General features: G+C 34.5%; 2 protein-coding genes across 4 annotated transcripts; one reads left to right on the top strand and one right to left on the bottom strand.

Annotated features, from left to right (window-relative positions):
- Positions 1-153: 153 nt before the first annotated feature.
- LOC129789279 (protein sevenless) lies at positions 154-25,489 on the top strand. Of its 3 annotated transcripts, none has more exons than XM_055825945.1 (12): positions 154-788; positions 7,177-7,236; positions 13,903-13,962; positions 14,331-14,675; positions 15,068-15,178; positions 17,342-17,489; positions 17,637-22,726; positions 22,806-23,099; positions 23,308-23,738; positions 23,797-23,936; positions 24,128-24,184; positions 24,316-25,489. In XM_055825945.1, exons 1-12 carry the CDS (start codon positions 591-593, stop codon positions 24,705-24,707), a joined length of 7,326 nt encoding a protein of 2,441 aa, XP_055681920.1. In that variant the 5' UTR covers positions 154-590; the 3' UTR covers positions 24,708-25,489. The 3 variants fall into 3 exon arrangements, with proteins under 3 accessions (XP_055681920.1, XP_055681918.1, XP_055681919.1); XM_055825943.1 differs by having other exon boundaries at positions 15,068-15,307; XM_055825944.1 differs by lacking the exon at positions 24,128-24,184 and having other exon boundaries at positions 176-788; positions 15,068-15,307.
- On the bottom strand, positions 25,482-27,661 carry LOC129789399 (uncharacterized). The gene is made up of 2 exons (XM_055826197.1): positions 27,240-27,661; positions 25,482-27,181 (listed from the first exon to the last, which is right to left on the bottom strand). Exons 1-2 carry the CDS (start codon positions 27,419-27,421, stop codon positions 26,200-26,202), a joined length of 1,164 nt encoding a protein of 387 aa, XP_055682172.1. The 5' UTR covers positions 27,422-27,661; the 3' UTR covers positions 25,482-26,199.

Below are 27,661 nucleotides of genomic sequence, written 5' to 3'. Positions count from 1 at the left end.
ACGGTTAGTTGTCTGACCGTGTAGGGGGAATATAATTTATTCGGGCTATACACGATTGCTCAAATGTATTAAATTCGTATGCTGGAAACCCCTTATTCGAAGCTGTGTACGATCACTGAGCCTCGGACGCTTCTGTAACTGCCTCTGAGAGTCAGTTAGAGTGCGACCGTCGTTGTGGTAACGCAGAAGAAACAGCTTCTGCAAGATCGAGCAAACACTTATTGTTAGAGGCTTTTTGTAATCTAATTTTATGAAAAATAAAAAAAAAAAGACGTGAGATAGTGATAATGATCTTGATTTTTTAATTTAAAGAAAACTTTTGTGGTTGTGTTTGCTTTTCCTTTCATGAAGGATATCTTCACGAGAGTGTGATCCCAAGTGTGAGATTTGTGATCTCAAAATGACTCTCAATCCTTCCCCCTAATCCTGTGTGTTGATTTATTTTTTATACCGAATTTGTGAGACCTTTTAGCCGAGTTTTGGAACAACAGGTGCTTGAATGGAATTTATTACGAAATTTATGTGTATTTGCTTGTAAAAGTTTTGTGCTTGGGTGCAACACAGAAAAAGTTGAATAAAGTGCGGGAAAAATGATAGTTATCAAAAGGGGTGAATATTTTTCACTCTTGAGCTCCATTTTTGTTATTTCGGTGTTTCTTTCCATCAAATATCCTGCCGTATTCGCCACCCATTCACCAAGTACCCACAAATCTTCATCCACCAAAGATAACATAACAATATTACCGCAGCATATTCAGGAGCAATGTATCCACAAATGTCCAGAACAGGTAAAGATCTTTTTTTTTTTCAAAAAAAATCACAAATTAACGTATGTTATTTAAAAATTTTGTACGCTACAGCATCAACTACATGCTATGTTGTATTGGGAGCGAATAAAAATAAACGAATCACAGATTAAGATTAAAAGCTCTTACGTTTGCCCTTTGTAATCAATTTATTCAATTAAATGCTTTGTGGGACGAATAAAAAAGTATTCTTGACTGAATGTATCAGTTTAACTCTCAATGGTATTCGAGAAATAAACACATTACAATGGATTATGGAGTTGAACGAACATCGTTGAAATTGGACGGGTTATCTACTTGATTTTTCATCCACCGAAATTACTGCGCATCTTTAAGTATAAATAAAATTATTAAAAAAAATGTTCTAAGATATATGTTAACGAAATGGACAATTGTTTATTTGCTTTTAATTTTTTTTGTCTTTTTTGCATTATGTTGTATTAGATTTAGTTTTGTAAAAATTATTTTACTCGTTATATGTGCGCGAAATCTCAGCGTAGCCTTGAGATATCTTTTCTTGAGTCAATCACAATTTTCTATATTTTGATGTATAGCTTTTTTTTTATTTATTCATTTTTGCATGGTGCATTTGCATGATTACTTTTGATCATTATAAAAATCTTCATCATGAAAAGCTGATGAAAAACGAATAGAAATCCCTATTTCTAAAGTAGCTTTTAGCATTGATTATTTTTCACAACAAAATATGTGTATAAAGTAGAAGTGCTTGAAAGAAAAAAGAGAGTCAAAAGGTTGTGACTTTTAAACCGAAGTTTGTTTTGTATTTCATTTGATCTCGCCTTAAATATTTACTGACTCTCATACAGATTTGACATACAAAAAAGTCTAGAAAAAAAGCAATGTTCCAAGCAAATGTTAACAGTGTGATTAAGCACATAAGCGCATTTTTCAACTAAGCCGACAATAATGGGTTGAATTGCTGAAGAAAAAACTCTCACCAAAAGCTCGCCGTCTCTCTTTGATAGTCCTTCTCCAAAGGTTATTCAGAGATATAGAAATTATTAATTATAAAATAAGTTGACTTCATGGGACAGCGTAAAAAGTCGAGGATGATAAGATATGAATTTTAAGGCTACGGATTGAAGTCTATAAATTTTCCAAAAAAAAAATTATTTTATACGTGATTTTGTCTATTGGGTGTATTTGAGCTACTATATAAAGAAATATGAATTATAAAAAAAAATGTACTGGTAAGCTGACCAAGCTTACAAGAGCTGTGTTTCTTTCAGTGTACCAATTTTGTGAGAGCAAACTATAACGCGAATTAATTTAAATACGCGCAAAGTCGGGAAAAGTTGAAAATTCATACCCTAAGAAATCTTTAGAAGGCTATATCTCGAGAACGGATCCATAGATTTTCATAAATTTTTTTTTGTTTGAAAGGTCTTGAAGTCAGCTATAACATATCGAAAAATGAAAAAAATTTATGTCGCCATTTTCGAAAAATTCGAGTTCGAAATTTTCGAAAACTTTGTTTTCGATTTTAGCGCCTCTTGCGGACATTTTTCGAAGTTGCAATGTTCTAGACATTTGTAAGGTTTCTCGAAACCTTTCATTTGCGCTTGAGTTGATCAAGATCGGACTTGTAGAACCCGAGATATGACATGCTAACTTTAGAAGGCTATATCTCGAGAACGGATCCATAGATTTTCTTCATTTTTGGCATGAAGCTAGATAATATGGTCAGCTACAACATATGAAAAAATGAAAAAAATTTATGTCGTCGTTTTCGAGATATTCATCGAAAACTAATCGAAAATTTTGTTTTTGATTTTTGGCCCCCTAGCGGTCACTTTTGAAACTTCGGATGTTCCAGAGAGTTGTAGGGTTTGTTGAGATCTTTCATTTGAGCCCGGGTTGATCAAAATCGGTCAAGCCGTTTTCGAGTTATGGTCGATTTTCGATGAAAAATTGTGGCGGCCATATTGACTAAACGGCTTGACCGATTTTCGAAAATGAGGTATCGTTGGAAAGCTCTTGATGGCCCCTACAACATATCAAAATTTCAGATTTTTAGCTATTACAGGGGCTGAGATATAGCGAAAACAAAATTTTGAGGTTATTCAAAATGGCGGACGCGGGGGTGGGGGGTAAAATTTGACGTTATAATCTGACGTCTTCCAGTCGACTTTTAAACTTTGCCGTTTACCGCAAGTCTCTATCTATCACCGTTCTCTTGCAATTTAGCGTTATACTACGGACGGACGGCCGGCCGGCCGGACGGACGGCCGGAAAAAAAATTTTTTTGGCGCATACGTTTTTTGGAATGTGGGGACCCTAATTCGTGCTCATCCCAAGTTTGAGCCCGATCTGACGACTTTCGATTTTGCTCGGTACACAAAAGCTGTGTCTGAAAGAAACACAGCTAAATTATATTAGAAGTTATTAAGGAAATGGTAAATGATTCTAACATGTTATTTCTTAATTTTACTGACAAACTACGTTAATTAATTAAAAATTTTAAATTTTGATAGCATGAAGTTCGAGATTTTAGAATTTAAAAATTCAGTAAATAAGAAACATCCAAGGCAAGTTAGAGACTTAAGCGAGTGATTTTTTTTCTACAGGTCTTTTGATTTTTTTTTTGAAATCGTTAAGCGTTGTTTTTTTTTTCAATTGAATGAGTGTGTCACATTTCAATTTAATTTATCACAGCTGAAATTTTTCTCAGAGGTTTTTTTTTAACATCCAAGAAAAAATGTGCTAGAACCATATGATCATCAAGAGCATTTGGGAAGTTTGTTCAGAACAGCGATTATGAGTTTATACAAGGCAGAACAATTTTAATTATTTAATAGTTCAATGGATGATATACTCTTTCCATATTGTCTGGATGGCATTTAATACGGAAATAGCACAAATTGAGCCTCATACACGAGAGCGAGAAAATTGTCCGGTGATCAGATGTAATGGAATTTGCGTGAATCCGCAATAAGATGTGTGATGCTCTTTTGGGTGTACGTACATCTACATAAATCTATGGAGATTGGTCCAATACTAAGTAATCTGAATGCTGTGGACAGATGGAGGACACTGATGAGAGCGTGTAAAATTTGCAATCGCCGCGCGAATAAATAACAATGTATTCGATGTCGTCAAAAAAGGCCATCCCATAGTTGAAGAGTTTACTCCATTTATGAGTATTGTCTGTGGAATGCTTTTTGTGGTGTTATTTACATTTATACATATATTCACGCGAGAATTCGTTCAACTCCCTCACCATCTGCTGCTTTTCTACTCCCCAGAAATTTGAATCTCTTTGTTTGCCCATTCACATCAATGATTGAACATAGTGGATTTTCATTGGAATGACCTTCATTGTCGCAAAATTCCTTATCTTCCAGAACTTTACCCTAAACAGAATAAGACAATTCCTTTATTTCGGTCAAAAAAAATTCCCGGAAAGCTCACAGGCTATTCCTCTGGGCACAGGAAGCACGTATAAAAAAAAACGAAAGAGGAAGAAAAGTAAAAGAATTTTGTACCTGTTGTTCCAACTCAATTACGCCCAATTAACTCCTTACCCACTTACTTCTACACACCAATAACGCAACCATAAACTACACTCGATCTTGCTGAGGGGAGTTCCGCTCCTGTACTCCTGAATCAAGTCCCTACTATCATGGCATTTCATCACACTTCACCAACTTTCTACCTGTTTCACCGTGTTTTCACTTGACTGCTTTTTTTGCGCCATCCATGTGTGCGCTGTTCCATCTAAATCTCCCAACCACTATCACCAGCAATAGTGACTGCCAACAAATACATGGCAATGAGAACAGGAAGGATGTATCCGGTAATTTTCATCGTGGATCGTAATTACTGATCAACCGCATGCTTCATATACATATGTACATATACCCCCTCACTCTCCTACTAGTTCTGTACAGTACTATTGGAATCGCACCTTTTTTTGCACAGTATACTTTTGTCATCAAGTATTGTAATCTTTAGAAAATACAACTGTGCTCAAACTTGATCATTTTAGGATTCCAAAGCTAAATCGAACAGTGATATAGGTATTTTAAATTTTAAATAAATAATAAAATATTTCTAAAAATTAGGGACAGGAAATAGGAAACAAAATCATTTTTGTAACATAGAGATTTTGGTCATGAACGATTATTTGAGAATTATGGAGATTCAAGATATTTAAAATATTTTATTTTATAAAATAGTGAAAATAGTTTAATAATTATTATTTCAACTAAAAAAAAAGTATTAGACTAAAAAGAAAAAAAAGCATAAAAATTAGTGAAATAAAAATGCAGTTTAAAAGAGTAAAATGCAATCTATGAAAAAGAGTGGTATACGACCCCATCTATTTGTGCGATTTTTGTTTCGATACGCTATTTTTTTTTTAACCGGATCACAACCGTGATGAGAGCAATTGAATAACAATTATTATTGCACATAGTATGTTATATACACCACTCCACCATAAACATTAACTTTGTTGTTGACCGCATTATAGCGCTATAGCCTTATATTCCGGCCGGTAGGCCGGTCGAATAAATTTGTAGAGCATAGGTACGTTTTTTTTTTTAATGTAGGGACGTTTATCCTGAGTTTTGGGCTTAATTTTAAGAAAGAATCACAGCTAAAATTAAGATTTAAAAACTTTGTTATTTATTTAACTTATAAAGGGGGTGCCATCATTGCTGGTGATTCCCCTGCGATATAAAAAATATAAAACAAAATTATAATATTGTAGCTAAGTCAACATGCAATTTTGTTCTTTAAACGATTTTTTAAACAACTCACGGGCGTCCCGCCCCCGGAGGCAGCACCACAGCTCCTACCAAAAACAAATGAAAATATATCAAAAATGACATAGGTATGACTGAATATCTTCTTCTTTTTAGGATTAGGATTTTTCTGAACTTTTTTTTTATTCCCTATTAAAGAAAAAAGTTTATCACCATTGCGAATATTTTACAGGTAAAGTGAAAGCTCTGAAACATAGTGTCAAGTTCGAAACCGTTCCAAAAATCTTTTATTTTCCAGCATAAACTCACAACGTGAGTGTGAGTACTTATTGCCAATTATGTGGAATACGAACTAATTTATTTAATTATTTTTTAGTTATTCAGCACATCTGTTAATGCTATATGTACTACAATTTTCAAAGCGGGTTTTTTCTCATTTGTCGTCGTGTTAAGACATTTTATCATGATTTCACCTGACGCTATTAAACAACTGGACAACTTTCATTGCTTGTGTGTTTTTTGCGAATTCCTGTAAACTGGCTATATCTGCAGAAATGCGGTCAGACACTCTTAAATTTCTGCAATTTTATCAGAAGAATCATGCATCTTTGGAATTACTTGTTAAGTCACTTATTTATTAACCTTGACCCTTCGCGACTTCAACGTTCAATTCTATTATATGAATTCAATATACTAAACTGCAATGACGATTGCTTACCTAACGTATTTTGTACTCGGTAAATTTTCATGCTTCTCTGTGAAAAATTCATCAAATTTTTATTTAATTGTCATTTTAAACTTGTCTATCTCTACAGCTAATTGTTTGTTGAACTAATTGCAGTGTAAACAAAATGCAATTTTGTAACTTAAATATGAAAACCATTTAATCCGTGAATAAAATTTATTTTAAAGTTACGCGCTATTAAACATTTCTGGCGTTTATTGTAGGTATCGCCTTTTCCCGAGTTTTTTTCTTCCAAATGGCCTTTTGCTCTGGGAATTCAAACAATAACATGTTATACTTTATATCAACGACTAGTTATATCCATGATGTAGGGAAAATATTTTAAAGACGAGTCAATAAACTGATAAGGTTTTTTTAATGCATTGTGAACCGTTGCTCTGAACTTTGAGAACTTAGCGATTAGACAAGTTGAAGAGTTAAAGGCAATTCATTCTTATGTGGTGTACTGATGGAATACTACATACATTACATATATAGCATTCAAGACCATTTCCATCCATAAAATGAAAATAAAATTAAAGTGAGAGACGAGTTGCTGGGGCTATTTACAGCCGTAACAATTGACTTCCCCTCGCAAGTGGATACCCAGCACGCAGTCCAAAGCGGGCTCACCCTTTCGCGCGCCAATTGACCCTAAACTAAATCTTCCGGTAGCCCTCCTGCTCTCTGCTTCATTTCATGGAAAACTCATATGTTGTATGAATCGAACGACATTGTCTCTTTGTTGTGGTACAATTACTGGAAAAATCCCTGGAAGATTATTCGGTACAAAATGCTTATGGACTATGTATATTGGCCAAAAAAATATTTTTTTGCATTCAATTTACCTTACCCACTATCTTAGCCATCTTATACAGTTTATCTGCAATAAAGTCATTTGTTTTTTTTCTTCCAGAATCGCACTAATTCAGAACATCTTGACATTGGATGCAATGGCGATTGCTATATCAATCATGTACGTATACACAATACTTTTCTTTCCAATTATTAACTTACTCGTATTTTCTTGTGGCCCAAGCCAACACCTCATAATAAAAACACTAAATTCATACACCAATACACCTGTATATAATGTGCACCTTTTTTGGTGTAGTCTTTAATGCCTTTATTGAAAGCCATCCAACCATACGTCCGGTCCGGAAGAATCGAAGTTGATACTTTTACGAGAGCTCACACTGAGATACATCATTCTCACACTGCTCTCCGCGGTGATTGATTTGCTGTAATTGATCGTAAAAGAAAACATGATAGAAGAGGCATTTCCTTAGTCGGGCAGGAAAGAACGATAAAATATTCTATCTCTTTCGACATGATGTGTAATTACAATTTAAAAAAAAATCTGGATAATGTAATAGTATATTATTAAAAGGATATAATCTACATACTAGATGTCTCGGGGAAATCCCATTGATTTAAAATTTAATAAAATGCTATGTGGACCCCTTTTGATTTAGATATTCTTGTGCTTTATTAAAATTTATGTTTCACAAAAAACCACATAGTAAATATGTAAAATAAAAGATAGAGCGAAAGAATATCAAATAATTTGCTAAAGGTTCAATGCGAAAGAAATTCAGAGTCAGTTCAATTTGCTCACACGTGATTGGGGACTCGGGTTGACTAAGTCAGTCAATTATATGCTTCTCAAACAAAATGTGTTCTATTCATATTTGTTCCCCTTGCTCCAAAACCTCTTTCCATTTACAATATGTAACACTAATAAAAAAGTTAATCAACAACTTGCTTAGCAGTTTTTCTACGAACTTGTTGAATTTTCCCCAAATGTAATCAGATCGTTGTATATAAATTGCGTAACGACTCATCTTACTGGGAAACAAACAATTAAGGGCGAAAAACTCAAACATTTGGCACCCATTGCATATACTATTCAAGTGCCATGGGAATATTAAATTTTAAAGAGAGTTTTTTTTCCTTATATGTATACAACGTATACAATGATGGGAGAGACGGTTTTATATTTCGAGCTCGCGGGATTTCGATAAATTCAGAAATACCAGGGTCAAAGGGTATCGTAATGTCGACTTGCTATATACGAACATTTTCTTTGGTATAGTTCGTTCCTTATCATAAAGTACTTGCGTTTCTCGCGTTTTCATCCCAATTCCAAGACACATTAATCGTGGGTTATTGACGTAAAGAAAATTGATTTTGTTTTCTTTACATTTCAATTACGTTTATTTTTTATTTAATTTTCACTGTCTATGCGAGAATAAACAACTTAATGAGATTTTGGCTGCCGTCTAGGACGTATGGGATGAAAGGCATAACAAGATACTGGATATTATCTAATTGAAAAGATGATATATTCTTGGAATTCCATAATTCCTGTTTATTTTTATTCCAACCAAAATACACATATTGACCATTTCACGGTCCATCCATGCTTGTTGTCAGACAGTTAGTATTTGTATTATACATACATAGAGTAGAGAGCAAGTTTGACCAGGGACTATGATGAATAATGTGTACACAAAATGCAATGATGAAGCATGCATACATAGAATGAGTTGAGAAATGAAAGATATACATATATCGCGACGCGAGCATCATTAACATGGACAAAGGAACCAAAACATTTTTTAAACAAATAGTGAGAAGAACGCAAGGGCTCTCCCGCTCGTGGATGCAGACATTTGGGATGTATGGATAATAAGGAAGTTGCTCATGGCGTTGTGTGTGAGCATAACGTTCCACGTCCAGTGCGGATTTTCTTCTATAATATAAGTAGTAAAAACAGATAGTGGAGCAGTTTAACATTGGAGTAGTGTATCATTATGCCTGCGATCTCAATGTCGTCATTTGAGTCCTCTTTTTGCTACAAGTTTCCAGGGGCTAATATGTTGTGACATTTATTGGAGTCAGAGAACGTAGATATATAAAGAGACTATATGACATGTAATGCATAGAGGCCAGATTCATTTAGTAAAACTCCATATGAAAATCTTCATATATATGAAAATATAAAAACAATGTTAAATCCGAATTTCGACATTTTAATTTTTTTTAGAATTATAACGTTCCAAAAAAAAATCTATAACATTTACTATTCAGAAGTCACTGATCAGGTAGAAAACCTCAAAGACCACATTGAGATATAAGATGTGTTTTGAGTGTTTCCAGGAGGTGAATCAATCATCACGAGATAATGTAAACTAATTGTGAACAAGGGTCTGGGGGTTAGGTATGTGAAGAAGAGTTAAACACAATTATCAGTGTACCCTTCTCAAGTGGCTGCAGGACTTGCTTTTGCAACAAACCTTGCCACGGATGCCGACTGTGTTGAAAGTAATTAGTGTGAGATTTGTTTCTGGCATAGTTATTCTCAAGAAGATCTTATATATACACAAAAAAATTTCGTTTCTGGATGTGGGATTATTGAGATTTCGAGGGTGTAACTTTACGTGTTTAGATCATGGGCTTGTATGAATATTTAGATGAGCCGCATATTTCATTATTTTTCTTACACTAAAGCTATTTTTTAGGAAAATAAAATAAATTAATACATTATCTACACATATATTTTGTGCAAGGGACATTTTTATGTGATTTAGTTTTGTTCTGCTCACGTTGTAATAACCATTATAAATATCTTAATCGTTCTAGCAAATGCATCAGCAATTTTCACAAAGAATGGTTTAATTAGTTATTTTTTAGTTAATATACTACAACGTGGCAATTTGTGAATATGTTGTAATTTAATTTATGAACTGTATCAAGAGTTGCAGAAAATAGTTTCTTATCGTGAAATTCAATGATGATGTATTCATATTTCTTATCCTGCAAGATATTCAATTTCTTATCAAGTTAGAAGAAAGAATGAAATAGACAATAATTTGATATAGGTATATACATGTTTCAAAAATATTATGTAGACGATGTATATGATATATCTATGCTTTTTGAAAAAAAGAAGATTTTTGGAATCATAAAGTAATTAGTTTGGAATACAAATAAAAACTTTATGCTATACGTTAGTATGTGGAATACCAACTAATAGCGTAATTTGAGGCCCGCTATGCATTTCTGTGACCCTCTCTCGCAACAAACTCTCGGAGCTCAATAAACATTACTTTGCTTTCCGCCCTCGCCTTCCGGAATTAACGCGCGACTAACAAGAGAATGACGATTTTTTAAACGAGCCGCAACCATTTACTAAATGAGAGATGAGCACGTTTATCAAAAGTCCAATTGGACGTTAAAAAGCAATTGCCTTGCTCCTCACCAATTTACATTTAACTGAATATACAGAAATTTTCTTTCTTTATCTGTGTAGTCCGTTTAGTCGTTAAATTTTTTTTTGATTTTTTTTGTGTATTTTATTTAAATATTATGCAGTATATGATTGTGCATGTATGTATGTACGTACATAATATTTATTTATGTATACATATTTACAATAAAATATTTTGCAATGCTCTGCAATAACTAAATCGTTTTGTTACCTTCCTTTAAGCAATACCTTAAGCGATCAGTGAAGAATATTATTTACTTAAATAGTATTATCACCTAAAAGACCAAAAAGTGAATTTTAATGTACACTGCTTCATTTTTTCATTTTATTTGATGAAAGAAGTGGTTTCTGTTTTGCATCACTTCCTGCAATTAATTTCCATCAAGAGTGGCTTTCATTTATGTTAACTATCTGAAAACATTCTGGTCAATTTCTTTTTCCCAAAGCACAAAAAATTGAGCATTATTACTATACTCATCAAATTGTGGACTGGAAGGCGGGTTACTTCTATCCAGATATACTTCCTGAAATGCAACTCCACAAAATTCAAATTATCTGTACATTCCGCCCTCTCACGAGCTGTCAATCATTATTTGAAGCAGTTGAAATTGATACATTTAGTTTTCTCCCACAGTCACATAGCACACATTGAGTCAAAACAATGGGGGAGTAAACCAAGACTTTTCCGTAAACCACTTAAATATCCTTAAGATAGGGTGGAAGTTGAAAAAAAAAAGACTGAAATAAAACATCGATCAGCAATAAATTCATTATTAACAATGTTGACTTTAAATAGTTTTCAAACCTTTCAAATCAAACAATATTAAGATCATAAAGATTATATTGTACTATGACTTTGTTCCGGTACCCTAACTCATTAGAACTTTAAGAATTTCCAATTTTTGCAAGTTGGAATCATCATATCCGTGTAATGTATGTATTATATACATACATACAGCTACATATGTATTACTGGTAGATGCTGTGTCCGCATATATGCATTTCCAAATGGTTAAATATGATTAATAAAATCTTAAGGATTATGACCAGACTCTTTATAAGAAAATATATTAAAAAAAAAGAAACAGCCCTTCCCCGCCAAGCGTAACCATTGCCTTATTATTTTTTTTCTCGAGAATGTCTACGTCAGTGAATTCACATCTTCTGCTATCAGGTTCATTTCACTAAATTATGCAATTGTGCTTCATGCCATGTTAAGCATACCGTATATGAAAAGTAAATGTAGTTCTGAAGCGTGCCTCTAGTCCATCATTGTTGTTTTTCTCAATTGCAAGCATTGCAAGTAGTACTTAATTAGTTATACAATTCTTTAGGAGGACATAATCTAAAAAAAAATACATGTGGTTTATTCTGAGAACGTGTTAAGAGCATTCTTAACTTTTTTTGGTGGTACGTTTTCACACATTTTTTACTCGAGGATTCACAGTCATTAAGTTTAAAAAAATACAAAATCGAAATTTTTCACCAAAAATATCGATTTTGAGGTTTGAAAATACAAATAATTTTGATTAAATGTTAATTACTAAATAAGTTGCGGCCCTTAAAGGGTTAAGTTTGTATAATTAGATAAACGATGAAATAAAATCTTTTGCCAGAGAAATTTACGTTTGTTATTGACAAAAACTGTTTCCGATCTTTACTTCTTTTTACAATAGAAGAGTTGATAGGAAAAAGATGCGGGTTATTTTCTCGTCCAGCATAAGTTTGTATTGTTTCGAATTTCTGAACAGTCGTGTTCGTTTTATGCATAAAAAACTTAAATGTTTAATTTATACGTAACTTGCTTTTATCCATATGAAACCTAAGAATGTTTGAACTATTTAAGGGCCGTAGAATGTAAAAATAATATTTGGAGGTTGATTTGAGCTCAAATAAGGTAATCAAAAAAAAATTATGTCTTTAAAATTATCGGTTTTTCGTCCTTCCTGATACTCTGAGTCCTTGTGGATATCCTTTTCTGATCTCATAAATCATAATGTTCTGAGACCATAGTCGTGCCCACAGTTAAGCATTCTTAAAAACGTTCTATGGGACGAAAATTTTCCATCGTTTATTAAGTGATTAAGGCACCAAACTGACAGTTTTTTCGTCACTATTAGATTCATATACATAATACTGTTCTTTAGTATGTATCCTTCAATTAGTTGGTATACCACAATCGTGGCATACCAAGTATTGTAATCGTCGGAAAAACCGACCACCTCAGATCGGGCTCAAACTTGGTATGAGCACGTTTTAGACAACCCACATTCTAAAAATGGTGGTGGAAAATTTTTGATCCGGCCGGCCGGCCTGCCGTTGGTCCCCATTTTGCCTTATAGCTCGAGAACGGTAATAGATAGAGACTTCCGGTTTGAAGTTTTCTATAGAAATGTGGGTGTAAATTTTCATATTTTTGCATTTTCAAAATCCAAGATGGCCGCCGTCCGCCATTTTGGAATACTGTCAACCACTTCCCTTATAGCTAGAGGTCTGAAATTTTAGTATGTTGTAGAGCTCAGTGAGACGTTTTCATCAACAATTCATACTTCAAAATCGGTCAAGCCGTTTAGCAAATATGGCGGCCTAAAGCAAAAAGTGTTTTTTCGATATAACTCGAGAACGGCTTGACCGATTTTGACCAACTCAGGCTCAAATGAAAGGTTTCAAGAAGCCCTACAACTCTCTAGAACATTCCAAGTTCCTAAAATGGCCACAAGAGGCGCTAAAATCAAAAACAAAAATTGCCTAACTTTAAGGGGCTATATCTCCGAACATCTGTTAAAGATTTCCTTTAAATTTTGATATGTTGTAGCCTGACTCAATATCTTTCATCAGTCCGAAAATGAAGAAAATCTATGTCGCCGTTTAGAAGATATGACCATTTGAAAAATTCTTGAATTTGAAAAGTTCTAAGAGCCATATCTCTTGAACGGTCTCTCCGATTTTGCTCAATTTGGTATCAAATTAAAGGTTTTGCAAAACTCTACAACTTCCTAGAACATTAAAAACTTCTAGAACCATTCCTTGAGGTCAAAAAATGCCAAAAACTGTTTTGGTAAAACAAAAATCCGCCATTTTGTGTTCTAGAGGTGACCTTGAAAATTATTGAAATTTATGTCAATTTATAGCCTATTTTAATACCTTTCCAAAACTAGTCAAGAAATTTCTGTAGGTCTTATAGAACTTCAGATATGAGCATTTTTATCTTTCATATTGATGAATATCATAAAAAAATCAACTTTGCCTACTAATTCTGCTCACAAATTAAATTACAACGCATAGACTGACCCATCCGCGTTGTGGTATACCAACTCTAATAACTGGACGCGTTATGATTGACTTCTAATTTTTTTTTTCATTTTTCAGTGCATTTTGGGTTGTCGATTGTGGGAACAAGCATTGGAGTCTTCATGCCAGACTGTTTGTGTACGTATACTTTATAGAAAATTATAGTTTTTAATAAATAAAACATATTGAATTTATATTTTAAATAATATTAAATTATTAAATATAATTTTACAATCTACGATTTTGTTCTTCGTTAATATTTCATATATAGTATCCAATTAAAAACATACTAATTGTCCACGTCTCACTATCAATGATATTTTTATAATCTTTGTATAATTTTTGAATGAACTGCAAATGTGTAAGATATGTACAATATTCTTTTCAAGATATAATTAGAGTGAATCTTTTTTACACCATTCATATCACGCTATAGATCACATTAAAAAGGCACTAAAATTGCATGATTTTTTGTTTGTTTCATTTCATATTATTCGAATTACCAGAATAAGACTGACCAGGAATTACTAGAGCCTAAAGAATTATATTGCGTCGTGGGATGCAATGATGCCCTTAATAGGTATTTTAAGTGGGTGAAAGCTGAGGTAGGCATACCACCAGCTCCTGCTCTTGTGGCGGATACATTGACGGCTACATCTCTCTCCTTGGAATGGGAGATACCTGAAAAATTTGCTCTACTCACACGTGGGAAACTGCATTCATCACAGAGCTATCTAGTGCAGTGGCGATATGAAGAAGTTGTTGGAGATTGGAAGTTTTGTAGAAATCAGAGTATGGGCGACAATTCAACAGTTCGAGTAGATAATTTGCAACCCTACACCAAATACAGAGTGAGTTCTAATAATAACATCGATTAATTTCATTTATTTATACGAAATATACATACATATGAGGATTTTTTTCCTCGCAAGGGGTGAAGAGGCTGATCTGAATTTTTGTTTATGTATTTTATAAAATGGAACACCAACTAATCAATTGAAAAAAAAAATAATCAGACTTTCTTATCAAAAACTGATTATGTACGAAGTATAGAATATTCAAGATGTTTAAGCAAAATCATTGACAATAGTAAAATGTTGATTTTTATAAATTAGTTATTTAAGTTAGATTGTTTAAATTTTATCGAAATTTTATAGAAGTAATTACAATATTTAGCAAGTCTGATGTGAGATTTTATACATAGATCTTGCATCTATATCTTACAAGCAATTGCTCTTTTCAGTTTCGTGTGGCCCTGCTCCTATCCAAACAACACGATGAGTTTCTGACGTCTGAGCAGAGTGTAATAATCAGTACGTTGCCTATGGGTGTTCCCCTATCGGAGCCAGCAATCGTAAGAGCAGTGGCTGTTGATCACACAAGGATTTCTGTAACATGGGAACCTGGCCCATTTCCCAATGGGCCTGTCCTTTCATATGTGCTGCAGATCAGGGATTTGTCATTGAACATCTCCGCGTTGAAGGTGTTATTAATTACAATTTTTTTTTCACAGATTAGAATTTTCAATGTCTCAAACTTTTTGACCATCACAGTAGTATTTTCTGAAGAGACTCTTTAATTTTCTTCGAGGGGTGCTCAATTTAATCCTCCTTGTATGTAATTCATATCTTCGGTTTAAACCGAAAAAGAATTTTTTAATAGGTCTCTACTATTTAAGGTAAATTCACAGTCAAATAAGAAGTTTTAAAAGGACTCAAAAGTTTATTATCTACATATTAAAGTTATGTTTTTTTTTATTATATTTAAATAATGCCCAGAAGTATAAAAAACTAATACAAAAAAATCTTTACAAGAAAGAGTGTCTAACAGTGTTTCTCTCCAGCGCTTTGCTCTCCCAAAATGAATTTTATATGGGAAAATTTAATTAATTATAACTATTAAACTACGGATCTGTAGAAAAAACCCCTTGGCACAGGGTTTTTATACATTGTAAAGAATATTTGGTGAAAATTTCAAGCCATTCCGTACTCTTAAATGTATAACCTTCCCTTGTAAGAGTGGTGTACGACAAGAAAAATGAAACAAAGTAACTAACTAAACAGGTTCAAATTAAGACTATAAACAAACAAAATATAAATTTTGTCTTGAATTATCTTTTGATATTTTCTTCAATTTTTAATTTGAGGAATTGAAATCTATTATAAACACATAAAAATCTTGCATGTAAATTAGAATAAAATTAAGAATATACGTAAAAGATTCTTCGTTCAATAGGACTTACGTAACCCTTGATACAACTAACACCCATCTATCTCCCTCTGATTTCATTAGTCGTTTCGGAGGGGATTCTTTGACTTTTCCACTTAAAGACATTATAATTCGGATTTTCTTTTCATTAATGTAATAAAATCTGAAGCTCACATTTGCTTGAGGTTTCGAATAAACTATTAGATCACAGGAGATGATAAAAAAAAACTAAATTAATTAGAACAAATTAAAAATATTCACTATATCTACTTGTATAAAAAAAATTGAGCACCCCTTGTCTTTCTATGTATGCTTAAACGAACTATATACCTACTTTTAATCTTAATTCAATAATTTTTTTTCAACATTTATTTATATTATCTCTATTTTACTTTTGTAACATTCACAACGGCATATTTTTTTCTGATTTCTCTATTGATGGTTTAATGCAGTTTCCAGCTCATTTTGCATTCGTAACATCCTACACGCCTGTTATCTCAAGTCAATCGCTTGATCACCGTCGGTCTTCATTGCAGTGTTATGTTAGTGTGTTGTTGGCGCGGATCGTTGTTTCTCACATTAATTAATTCTTGATGTCATATTATTTTTTTTAGAATTTTTTTCATGAATATTTCCTCTCATATACTAACTCACAATGTGAAGCCCATGATCGCCTTGAACCATCAATAGAGATCGCTCTTTTCAAGTCTATGCTAAAATCTTTCAAACTCTCTCTTTTTTCTCTCTATTCGCACCGACAAATACACGTGATCTGCAAAGCACTCTACTACTAATCAACCAACGTTAAACTTATTTAATCACAAGCAGAATAATCACATGCACGATAGCAAATGATTTAACAAAAAATTTCTCCCTCTAATACCTATTTTGGCTAAACAAGATAGAGAAGTTCGATTCTGTCGGGAGTAACTTACCAAAATCAACATTAATTAACATATTTCCGGTTTTCATGTGAGAATTTTTTTAGACTGTGAATAGTTACAAACCGTTGAATATTTAATGAAACCGCTTATTAGAATTAAAATTAATTAACAATTGACATATATACATACATATGGTGAGGGTGAGTATTTCTCATCTTGCCGTTTTTTCTCATATGACCACATCTCAGTGAAATTCTCTCTTTGAATCGTACTTCTCAATTGAAAGTCAGCTTCCGAAAAAAACTTACATTATATCCGTTTCAAATTAATTACTCTAATGGATTGCTCTCTCGTGGTCTTTTTATTATTTCTTTTTTTTTATATAAATTGTCATGATGATTAACTAAATTGTGTAAGTATTTCAGGATATATCGGCTATGGAGAAGACTCACTTTTACATGTTCGAAAAGCTAACACCCTCAAACAACTATTCAGTGTCTGTGACAATGAGGAACGCAGAAGGAGAAGGACCAGCAGCATTAACCATTGTATCCACACCCCCGGAACCAGAATGTAAAACTTTTATATAAACTACTGGACAAGACTTATGAACCATATTCCTATTTTAAATGATATAGGAATATGGATCATAACAAATGATTCAAACCATTGTACATAGGTACGTATTTAATGCTACAGCAAGGTTCCTCTTTATTGCAGTGTCAAATGATGAACCGAACCCAACATTCATTCTTGGCACAGAATATTCTGTGTTATCCCAAGGATCGGATCTTCTGACGGAATCGTCGAAAGAATTCTATACAACGGACATTAGAATTCAAGGAATTGCCATTCATATTGCAAAACAGCTCCTATTTGTTTCAGAAGAGAGTGGGTTTGTCTACAAAGCACCATTGGAAGTTGTAGGACATAAAACTACAGTTCTATCACCGCATTCGGGTTTAAACTTTTTACCTCAACTTTTATCAATTGATTGGCTCAACAATCATTTATATATTCTTGGAGAAGTACGGCACCCACATGCTCATAGAATGTGGCAAATATCAAGATGCGATCTAGACGGAAAGGGTCTAACAGTAGCTACTGCAGGGTTGGTTAGTAAACCTAATCATATTGAAGTGGATCCATTCAACGGATATCTATTTTGGGTGATAACCGGCTATGCAATCGATACTGGACTGTTTCGTTTAGATCTTGGTGATATATCTAACGGAGTTAAGCACAAAGTTAAGCCTCTACATATGATTCAAGGACAGAACCTAGCACCATTTACAGTGGACCATACAAGATTTCGTATTTTAGTACCCTTTCTGGACAACAATACAGTAATTTCAGTTTCCCTTGACGGAAAAGATCGCGAAAATATTCGGCCAAATACAAATCAACCAAGATTCAATGACGTTAGATCATTGACAATGGCTAATGGCTTATTTTATTGGACCAACGGAGAGGATATCATAACAGAAGATTTTCATACAACCCAGAAAACTTATTTCCACAATGCCTATCCAGGACTGTCAAACCGAACTTATCTTTCCATATGTATCAATCTCAATTCCGCACAGCCGATACCAATTCCAGTTAATCCACCGAGCAACATACAAGCACTTTTGAGTGCCAGCAAGGCTAAGGTATCCTGGAGAGTTCCACATTTGTTAGGCAACCAAGGCAAAGGAACTTGGCAAAATTGGAAGTATGAGCTTGAAATTATGAATGAAACGTCTAAGATTACGTATCGAGATCTCAAGACCGCACATGTATATGTTGATGAATTGCGACCCAATACAATGTACATCTTTAGAGCGGCAGCTTATACTAAAGCCGGTAAAGGACCTTGGAGTACAGAATTTCGAGCTAAAACTTTAAATTCTCTACATAGTCGTTATATAATTTGGTCATCAGACAATGGACTTCTTCAAAGTGATGTAATCGGCGAACATATTGACACCCTCATTTCTCAAACTGAGCTGGGTGAACACTACGTTTCGGATATTGCATGGATCGAAGATATGCTGTTCTTCGTTAGTAATTCTAGTTTGAACTTTTTCAATAGAACTAGCAGAACTATAACTAAACTAGGCGATTTTGATTATGTAGAAAGTATTGCTGTAGACTGGATAGGAAAGAGACTGTATTGGTCTAATCCAACTCAACAATTAATAACCAGAAGTCATCTAAACGGGGATCAACAAGAAACTTTACCAATATTAGCAGTCGCCAAAGAATTACGTATTGATTCTTTAAGAGGATTTATCTACTTTTCAACAGGACATGCAGTTGAATCGTGTAGATTAAATGGAAAGAATCGTAGAACTTATTACAGCGTGGAGCTTTATTCCGGACTGCAAGTTATGGGATTAACTTTAGATCTGGACAATCAACTTGTCTACTGGATTGTTCGACGTTACGATAGCTCTAGTCTCTATAGCGCCCCTATGGCTGGAAGTCTAGCTCCCAATGTCAGTGTTGTAGAAACAAAGCTTCGGGAAGCATCATTGCAAGGTCCATTAACTCATTTCAGTGATCGCCTACTCTGGCTTCAAGACAATAAGACTGTAATTGTTGGAGATATGACGGGAAAGAATTTGGCGCAGATCAATAGTACGAAACTAAATGGTATCCGAGCAATCTCTGTTATAGATCCAACTCATCACATTTATCCATCAAACTTATCTTCCGTTAATGTGATACCATGTCAGATTAGCAATAAATCCATCCATATAAGGGGTGTTTGGACATCTTTCGATATCATATGGGATCCAATAGAAAATGTAAACTATGGCCAAGTTTTCTATGAAATTCGAATCCACGCTTCTGGACACAAAGACATTGTTAGAGAAGTAATAGAACCTGTATGGCACTACAGCTCTCATACGCTGCAACCCTATAGCCCACTTGATATAACAGTACGGCCTTTTACATTCTGGGGATCAGCCGTACCTACAAGAACCCACATTCATTCACCTCCAGCTAAACCAACAGTACCAACAAATTCTAGAATTTTCATTACACATTACGATGATCCTCTACGAGGTGGACTCAATATTGAAGCTACTTTTAGATGGAATCCACCTTTACATCCAAATGGACCTATTTTAGGCTATCGTCTAGATTGTTGGTACGAAGAAGATTTTAAAGAAAAAGAAGTGTTCAAAGGTCTTGATGTAGCAGCATCCGTTGAAGAGAAAGTTTTGTCAAATCTAGTACAAAATGTAACTTATTTCTTCAGAGTTCTTGCTTACACAGGCGCAGATAGTGGGGACTATACGGGATCCCTAAGTGCTGAAACTGCCAGAGAAAAACCGATTCCCAGAGTCTTAGTATCAACAAAAGAGCAAATCATTATGGTTGATCTTGACTTGAACAAAAGTAGCCCAATTCTTAACACGGGAAATGCTGCGAAATTTATGACTTACATTGCCAGAGAGAAAAAAATCTTTTGGATAAATGAAGTAAATGAAGTAATGTCATACAATGGAACGACACAAACTAAATTGTACACTATTAATTCGGAAGCTCTATCTTTAGCTGTTGATTGGGTATACAGAAGTTTGTATTGGTCTCACATTGATGGCAACACATCTGTATTATCTAGCCTCGATTTAACAAAGTATGAAGCCTACAAAGGTGGAGTTGTTGAACTCGTTAGAAGAGAAGGGATAATTCAGAATATCTTGGTGTCTCCTATGGATCGAATGATTATTTGGACTGAGCGCAAATCAATCGACGATGATACAACACAAATATATTCTTACAATATATATAGAGGTTTAATCATGAGTTTGGAACTTTTTCCATCAGAAAGGTGTCCGAATATCTCACTCACATCAAATTTCCGTCCATTTGCTCTTGAAACAAAATCCAAACGCGAGACTCACATGATTTGGACCGATAAAAATCTCAATTTATACTCAACTAGTCTTTCAACGGAGCACTGCAAAGTTATAGATTTCCACTACAATAATTCAATTTTGAATTTTGTCAAAGACTCTTCAAGAATTTACTGGATATCTCACGATAATCATATCTACGCTAAAAATGATCATGGTACCAAAACCTACAATCTGTACGTCCCTCGAGTGGAAACGCTGCTTGCTTTTTATCACCAGGCTTATCCTGATAAGAAATGTTTAATTCCAAATTTCAAAGAATTCTCAAAATACGAAGCTAGTCTTATGTTATCAACATCAAATACGATTAAACTAAAATTACCTACTCCAACACCGGTGCTAGGATGCAACAATCCGATTCCGGCCATCAAATACGCCATCTACTTCCAAGCAATTGATGGTCATCACAGTGATGACTCGAAATGCAATACAACAACATGCCAAGTAGATTATTCATTTGAAAACATCAAGACTATTCATGGACTAAAACCTTTTACAAAGTACAAATTTCAAATTGGTGTTAGCAATTACTATGCCGATAAAATGCATCTTCGAATGCACCTAGGTCCAAGCAAAATTTACTCAACAGCCGCAGGAGCACCGTCAGAGCCAACTGATATCAAAGCAGAAGTTATAAGTCCAAATGAAGTAAACGTAACATGGCATAAGCCAAAAGAGATTAACAGCAATGAAATTTGGTACGAAATTCACTGGCAAACTGAGAATCCTATAACAGGGATACGTAATCGTCAACAACAAGTTGTCTATACCACTCATCATTCTCTTACAAAACTTATTCCCAAGCAATCCTATATAATCTGGGTACGAGCTTACTCAACTAGCGATATGTTTTCAGAAAGTGAAATTGTAGGAGTAGAGACATTCCAGGAACCCGATAATATTACCCTGCTTATGATCACGTCTACTTCACTCACATTAACCTGGCAGCCTCACAAGAATGTTTCTAGATTCCAGTTGGGTTACGTGGTTCTCAGTAATCCCAGTATTGCGCCATTTGTAGTCTATGACTCTAAACATCCTGAAGAATTTGTACCTTTTAACGGAACTTTTAAAGTGACAAATTTGGAACCTAAAACAACATACAAATTCTATGTGCTACTCTACTATCCTAAGCGAGATTATCCGTATTCTTGGCCACTTGATAGTCGATCAGTATTCGAAACGCTGGGCGATAGACCTACAGCTCCCGGTAAACCACTTGTAAAACATCTTAGTGGAGACGTTTACAAAGTTTTTTGGGAACCTTCCAAAGATAATGGTGCACCGATCGAAGAGTATAGTTTAGAAGCTCTACAATCAAAATCAATCTCAAACAGAGTTCGGCGATCTCCTACGCTTGAGATCAGTAGCGTAGACGTAGAGAAAATACCTCTTCATAGAAGCATAGACGAAAATGTTACGGAGGTAGAAAACAAAATAACTTGGACAGAAGATTCCACAATTGATGAGCGATGGAAAATTTACTATAATGGTACAGAACTCTACTGGATTCCACAGGAACTCATCCCTATTCATGTATACTCCTTTCGGGTAAGAGCAAGAAATTCATACGGTTGGGGTCCGTATAGTTCAACAAGCGAACCAATCAGTGAACCATATGTTGATGTAACGAACAAAAACAGCATGATTATCATCATTGTGATCTCAATGAGCTTCGTTCTCCTCATTGCTTTGATTGTTTGCATTATAACTTTTTTCGTACGGAGAGATACGGATAAAAAAATTTTTCCCGATACTACACCACGAATTCCTGATGTGGAGCTTGCAAACCTAAGGGAAATGCCCCATGGAGCAAGTTTTCATGTTAACGTACTCTACACAACAGGACCTCTTTCGGAATCTGATGTGGCATCACTTCCGCAAATACGAAGAGATCAAGTAAGTAATGATACTATTTTGTAGATCTTCAGATCCCTATTAACCTGTATACTTAACATACAAACTATCGCAATTTCAGATCACAATGACAAAGTTCCTGGGAAGTGGTGCATTTGGTGAAGTTTACGAAGGGTGTGTGAAGGATTCAGATGATTCTGAAACCAGGGTGGCAATCAAGACATTGCGGAAGGGGGCAACTGAACAAGAAAAGGCTGAGTTTCTCCAGGAGGCTCACCTAATGAGCAACTTCAAACATGAGCACATTCTACAGTTAATAGGGGTGTGCTTCGATATTGACTCCTTGTACATAATTATGGAACTAATGCAGGGAGGTGATTTGCTCAGCTTTCTTCGTCAGAGCCGACCAACACTGGTAAGCGTTTTTAGTAAAATCAAATGCCTGATATCCTTGTTATAGTGAATTTCAACAAACAAGTCATTCAGTGGGAATTGTAGTACAATCTTCAAAATCAAGAAATGACATTCGACTAGCATCGATCCCTAGACTCCCAACCTTTCCCGCAATTTTGGTCAATTTATTCTACAAAACAGTAAAAAATTTTATTGTTTTTGTTTTGAAGGAACATCCCTCATCACTTACACTTCTCGGCCTGGTATCTATGTGCGTAGACGTGGCATCTGGCTGTCGTTATCTAGAGGAAATGCACTTTGTTCATCGAGATTTGGCCTGTAGAAACTGTTTGGTATCGTCATCGGAACCAGATCATCGAGTTGTCAAAATTGGTGATTTTGGTCTAGCTAGAGATATTTACAAAAATGACTACTACCGAAAGGAAGGAGAAGGCCTTCTACCGGTTCGGTGGATGTCTCCTGAAAGCCTCGTAGATGGCGTTTTTACATCGCAATCCGATATATGGGCTTTCGGTGTACTATGCTGGGAAATTATGACTCTAGGTCAGCAACCCTATCCTGCACGCAACAACCTTGAAGTCTTACACTATGTTCGTGATGGTGGACGCTTAACACGGCCCACAGATTGCCCAGAAGATCTGTAAGTTAATTTTAAATCTCTTTTAGCCTTATCTTTGCTGACTCTACTCTTTTTTTAGTTATCAACTTATGCTAAAATGCTGGAGCTATTGCCCTGAGGATAGACCTACATTTCGTTATTGTCTAGAAGTTCTACAAACCTTAAAGAACAATACAAGTGACTGTATACCAATCACAGTGCAGCATATTTATCGAAATGGTAAGTTGGTAATTGTTATTATTTTAGTATTATCAGTTACTTCCATCTTTAACCCCAATTCCATTCCCAAACTTAGAGAGAAAAAATAAACGTTTAAGTCGTTTTGAAAATTTTGCATGATCACAAATTTTGAAAATAAAATGTGCAATATCATCATAACCCTCGCTTATCTCTCCCTCTTCTCCCTATAGGTGGCATATTTAACCGATCATATTTATTCGCCGACGAAAACCATAATCACAACTCAGGTAAATTATACTGAGACATGCTAACACCCTTAGCTTTCCTTAACACTTTATGTGCAATGTTTAAGTACAATCGAGGGCAATTTAACTGATTGCTATGTCTTAATGTATTTTAACTTTGTTATTTTTTTTAGCTGGAAACAAAGTTGTGAGCGGAGACTCTGGAATTACATCTCTTCCGAGTCAAAGAATAGATCACTCCATACCAACAACGTCAACGGGTACAGAGTCAATACCAAAATATATAGAATTAATTTATAGTAGTGATGACAAGCCCCCTAATCTTGTGAGTGAAGACTACGAGATTCCCATTACAAGTTTACCCTTGACTGAGGTTAGTACAAAGTTACCCAACTGCAACACAATCCTCACCGTGGCAGTTCCAGACACTGCAGATACATGCTCAAGTTTAGACGCTCTCCTACCAAACCACGCTGCTGATGGTAAACTTCATCCAGTACCAATAATTTACTCAAACACAACTGCCGTACCCTCGACGTCTACAGATGGAAAGCTCGTGTCATGAGACTCAATCGTTCCACATTTCATACCAAAATTACTATAGATATGTACATTTTTTCCATTCTGTTTGTTAGTAGCAGAACTTAGACCTGTTCGTAAGTAGAGATGATACAGATTAGATTAGATCAAAATTTTCTGGGCATTAATTTATCTTATTTGATCAGTTACTTTTCTAACTGATAAACCTAAAAATTTTCATGATAAACCAATACATATTTTGATAATTATTTAAAAAACAAATGTATTTTTATACAGTAAATATTGCTAAATAGAATTCTAGTTTGTTTTAAAGTTATGTAAAGTTGCAGAAACCCCAAAAATCTGCCTAAGACACGGTTTTAAAGCATAAAATTTGAAATATATAAAAATGTAGGTATTGATAACCAAAAACAAAGATCCTAATGACTAATTACTTCCCACAAGTTTTTCTCATTACCCCAGGTTATCACTACTTTTTTTTCATTTCATCCATTTCAATTTTTGAAAATATTAATGATGAAAATAATAATTTTACATATTTTATTTCTATAGGTACACTGTTTAGTATTATTTTATCATTGATCTTTAGATCCTGAATCATCTCTACTTAGCGTTCCTTAATCCAGATTAAAGACACTTATATTAAGTGTATGTAGTTTTAATTAATTCTAAATTAATAAATTATATGAAAAATGTAAATATATTTTTAATAGGAATTATAATTTCTATTAGAATTTAAGGTTCATACCAAATAAAGATTTTAAATAGTAAAAAGAAAAAAACAATAAAGTGCTAAAACTTAATTCACACGCTTTGCTTTATTGAAATATTAAAAAAAAAAAAAACTTTACTCTCTTAAAAGTAACGTTGCGCTGATGCCCAACTTTGAAAATGGAATAAGATGAAGAATTGGTTTCTGGAAGAAGACCTGGATGACCTGGATGATTACTCTACATCGTCATTTGGTGGAACACCGGAGCAAAGTTAATTCAAATAGAATTTAAATAGTAATAGGTACATTTGGGGGTAGGATAATATGTAAAAAGAAATGAAGTTTTGTTTTTAAAGGGCGCAGTATACAAAAAATATGTATGTATAGCGTAACCAGGAATTTAGTACATTAGTAGTATAAACTTCTTAAAGAAATGTAACCGCTAGACATTAAAACGCAGGTTTTCTGAATGTATTCTTGATTTTAATGTTTGATAATTATTTTTTACCCTTCACAAGCATTATTGAAATCATTAATTTATTAAAGTGCAGTTTAATTAGTAAATGAATATCTATTCGATCTATCCTGACATTTTATAATTAAATAATCTGAACAGAAAAAATTGTTACGACTTGAATCTGAAAAAAAAAACTTCTTGAGTTTATTTTGTTTTCGGTGGTAAAATATTTTCGATATCCAATCAAATATTAGCGGTTAAAATCATAAACATACTATACTACCTTCCTGGCCCCTATATACATACAATCAAAATGATTATGTGACAATTTTTTTCCTGAAACCTCAATCAATTTACCGGTTCTGTTTTAATAGTAGCCTCCTGCTCTAGGGTAACATCATCATCAAGTGTTTCTTCTTGACTGTTTTCATGCAGGAGAACGTATTCGCGAGAACTGAAGCCAAACTTCACTACATCCTTCTCGAGTAGCTCTACGTACTTCCGTGCCTCAATGCGATTGTTGTTGACGTATGTCCCATTTGAGGACTCCAGATCGATTAGATAGAGCCGTACTCGCTTCCCAATAGTGCCGTCTTCACGCTCAAACGGAACTAATCGATATTGAAGAGCTGCATGCTGTTTTGAACACGAAGGATGATCCACACGAAGATCGCAAACTTTATGGTCACGACCAATAAGGTAACAACTCTGACGGTGAATGTACATTGTAGGCAAAGCTTGCTCCCCTTTAAAGGGATACAAACGCCATCGACGTTTTGGCTTTCGCGCCTCTGGAGGTTCAGCGTATTTTATTATCACTCCGTTAACTTTATTCGTGTCTTCTGTTAGTTTCCCAGAGAGCCCGAAATTTGGCTTTTCCTTTTCAACTTGTAGGTTGTCCTGATTGGATGGCCTATCATCGCGTTTGCCCCAATCATACTTTTTATCATCATCTACCTGTCTAGGGAATCTGCGGTTAGAACTGCGATTTCTGTTATGGCTTCTCTGGAGATTGCTTTCGTGTCTATCTTCACGAATACATTCTTGTTCATTTCTCACATTTCGACGATCATCCCGATATCTCCTTCCATAGTTCTGTCCATCCCTTGATCTTCGATGGTACTCCTCTTCCGCATGATTATCATCCCTGCGCTTCTTGCTGTCTTTAAACTCACTTCTTGGAGAACCAGATCGTTCCGGATATTTTCTAGTACTATCATCTTTCTCCTTTTTGAATTGCTTATCATAGACCTCACCGTGTCTACGTTTCGTAGAGCCAGATGCAGTAGAGCGTTCATCTCGAAATGCCTCCTGATTTATCTCCTTTTGCCTATCAACGAAATTTCATATTAATTTTAGGAAAAAAATATTAAAAAGACTCAAATTACCTTCGATTTGATGAGCAATCTGCATCCGGACTATCCCATTTTGAGCTTCTAGCTTTGACCTCGTTAGAAGTTTCCCGTTGTTTCTTATGATATTTTTTCCTTTCTTCGGTGTCAGATGAAGAACTACTGGAACTAGAACTTCTCTTCCTGTGATGTTTCTCAGATTTTTTTGAGTTGCCCATTATTTCTCACGGACCTCACTCGAAATAAGGTTAGTTCTCAGAAAATATTTTCCAACTTCTTTATTCCTTATTTTAAAATACAACACTGAATTTAGGATGAAACAGAATTTCTTATATTGTGATTAATACATAATACAAGGAAACAAGAGATCAAAATAGACATTAATATTATTTAGAAGTCAATAATTTCTACCACTCTGAAGTTTTTGAACTGGTCATTGACAGAATCGTCAATTCGTC

Source organism: Lutzomyia longipalpis, chromosome 2 (genome assembly GCF_024334085.1).
Source record: "Lutzomyia longipalpis isolate SR_M1_2022 chromosome 2, ASM2433408v1".
NCBI classification, from domain to species: domain Eukaryota; kingdom Metazoa; phylum Arthropoda; class Insecta; order Diptera; family Psychodidae; genus Lutzomyia; species Lutzomyia longipalpis.
This window is presented reverse-complemented; position numbering and strand designations above follow the sequence as displayed.